At 46.5% G+C, this 1207-nt stretch overlaps 1 gene segment (V, D, J or C); it reads left to right on the top strand.

Annotated features, from left to right (window-relative positions):
- Window positions 1-256: 256 nt before the first annotated feature.
- On the top strand, window positions 257-824 carry LOC127186223 (Ig heavy chain V region 3-like). The segment is given in 2 exon segments: window positions 257-411; window positions 496-824. Coding segments are annotated over 2 exon segments (462 nt in total).
- The last annotated feature ends 383 nt before the right edge of the window (window positions 825-1207 follow it).

The following is a 1207-nucleotide window of genomic DNA, read 5'->3' as shown; positions in this document are numbered from 1 at the left end:
AGTATGTATGAACTGATGCAGACATTCATGATGGTCAAGTGCTGAGAATAATTGGTAGAGTACTCAATCACAGATGAGCGAACGATGTCACCTTCTCACCAAAATATGGAACATCTGAAAGAAGTGAGGGGATATGGGATGTGTTTCCTCAGAGGATTAGGACTTGAACCTCAGCATCCTGCTGCCTGACCCAGATGTTTGTACCTCCTTCTTCCTCTGCTGGGCTATGGGTTTATCTAAGAAGGACCATCTCATGAATATGCAAATTACTTGAGTCTATGGTGGTAAATACAAGGATTCTCCACCCCCAAGTCATCATCTGGTCAGTGTCCTCTCCACAGTCAGAGAACACACCATCTCTAAGGATGGAATGGAGCTGGATCATCCTCTTCCTCCTGTCAGTAACTACAGGTAAATGGGCTTACCAGCTCCAAATCTGAGGAGGACACAGGGACTGAGGTGACAATGACATCCACTCTGCCTTTGTCTCCACAGGTGTCCACTCTCAGGTACAGCTGCAGCAGTCTGAGGCAGAGCTCAGGAGACCTGGGTCCTCAGTGAAGTTGTCCTGCAAGGCTTCAGGCTACACCTTCACCAGCTATCTTATGAGCTGGGTAAATCAGAGGCCAGGACAGGGGCTGGAGTGGATTGGATGGATTAATCCTTCAAATGGTGGTATTGACTACAATCAGAAGTTCAAGGGCAAGGCTACCCTGACTGTAGACAAATCCTCCAGCACAGCCTACATGGAGCTCAGAAGCCTGACATCTGAGGACTCTGCGGTCTATTACTGTGCAAGACACAGTGTTGCAACCACATCCTGAGTGTGTCACAAACCCTGCAGGAGCAGGAAGCTGCCCGGGGACTGAGATGAAAGGAAAGATTAGCCTGGAGACTTGCTCAGAAATAATAATTTTAAGCATTCATTTTTCTGCTCTTTTCACAGTCTTATAGTATCTTTGTCAATTTTATTAAAGGACATCTATGAGTAAAGTGATGTTGAGTTAGGATGCCCCTACAGTATACCAGACCGTTCAATATCCTCACCAGTGAAAACTTCCATGCCATATTTCTTACTTAGGAAAACAGGAAAAAGAGAAAACCATGATGATGCGTTTATAGACACCAGCTCCAGCTCACAGGGCAAACCAAGGCAGGTTGTAGCAGTGTCCTAGCTTTCTGCTAGAGGCTGTGCAGCAGCCCAGGT

The sequence above is a fragment of the Acomys russatus genome, unplaced genomic scaffold (genome assembly GCF_903995435.1).
Source record: "Acomys russatus unplaced genomic scaffold, mAcoRus1.1, whole genome shotgun sequence".
In the NCBI taxonomy this organism is placed as follows: Eukaryota; Metazoa; Chordata; class Mammalia; order Rodentia; family Muridae; genus Acomys; species Acomys russatus.
The sequence above is the reverse complement of the archived record's forward strand: the minus strand, read 5'-3'. Positions and strand labels throughout refer to the sequence as shown.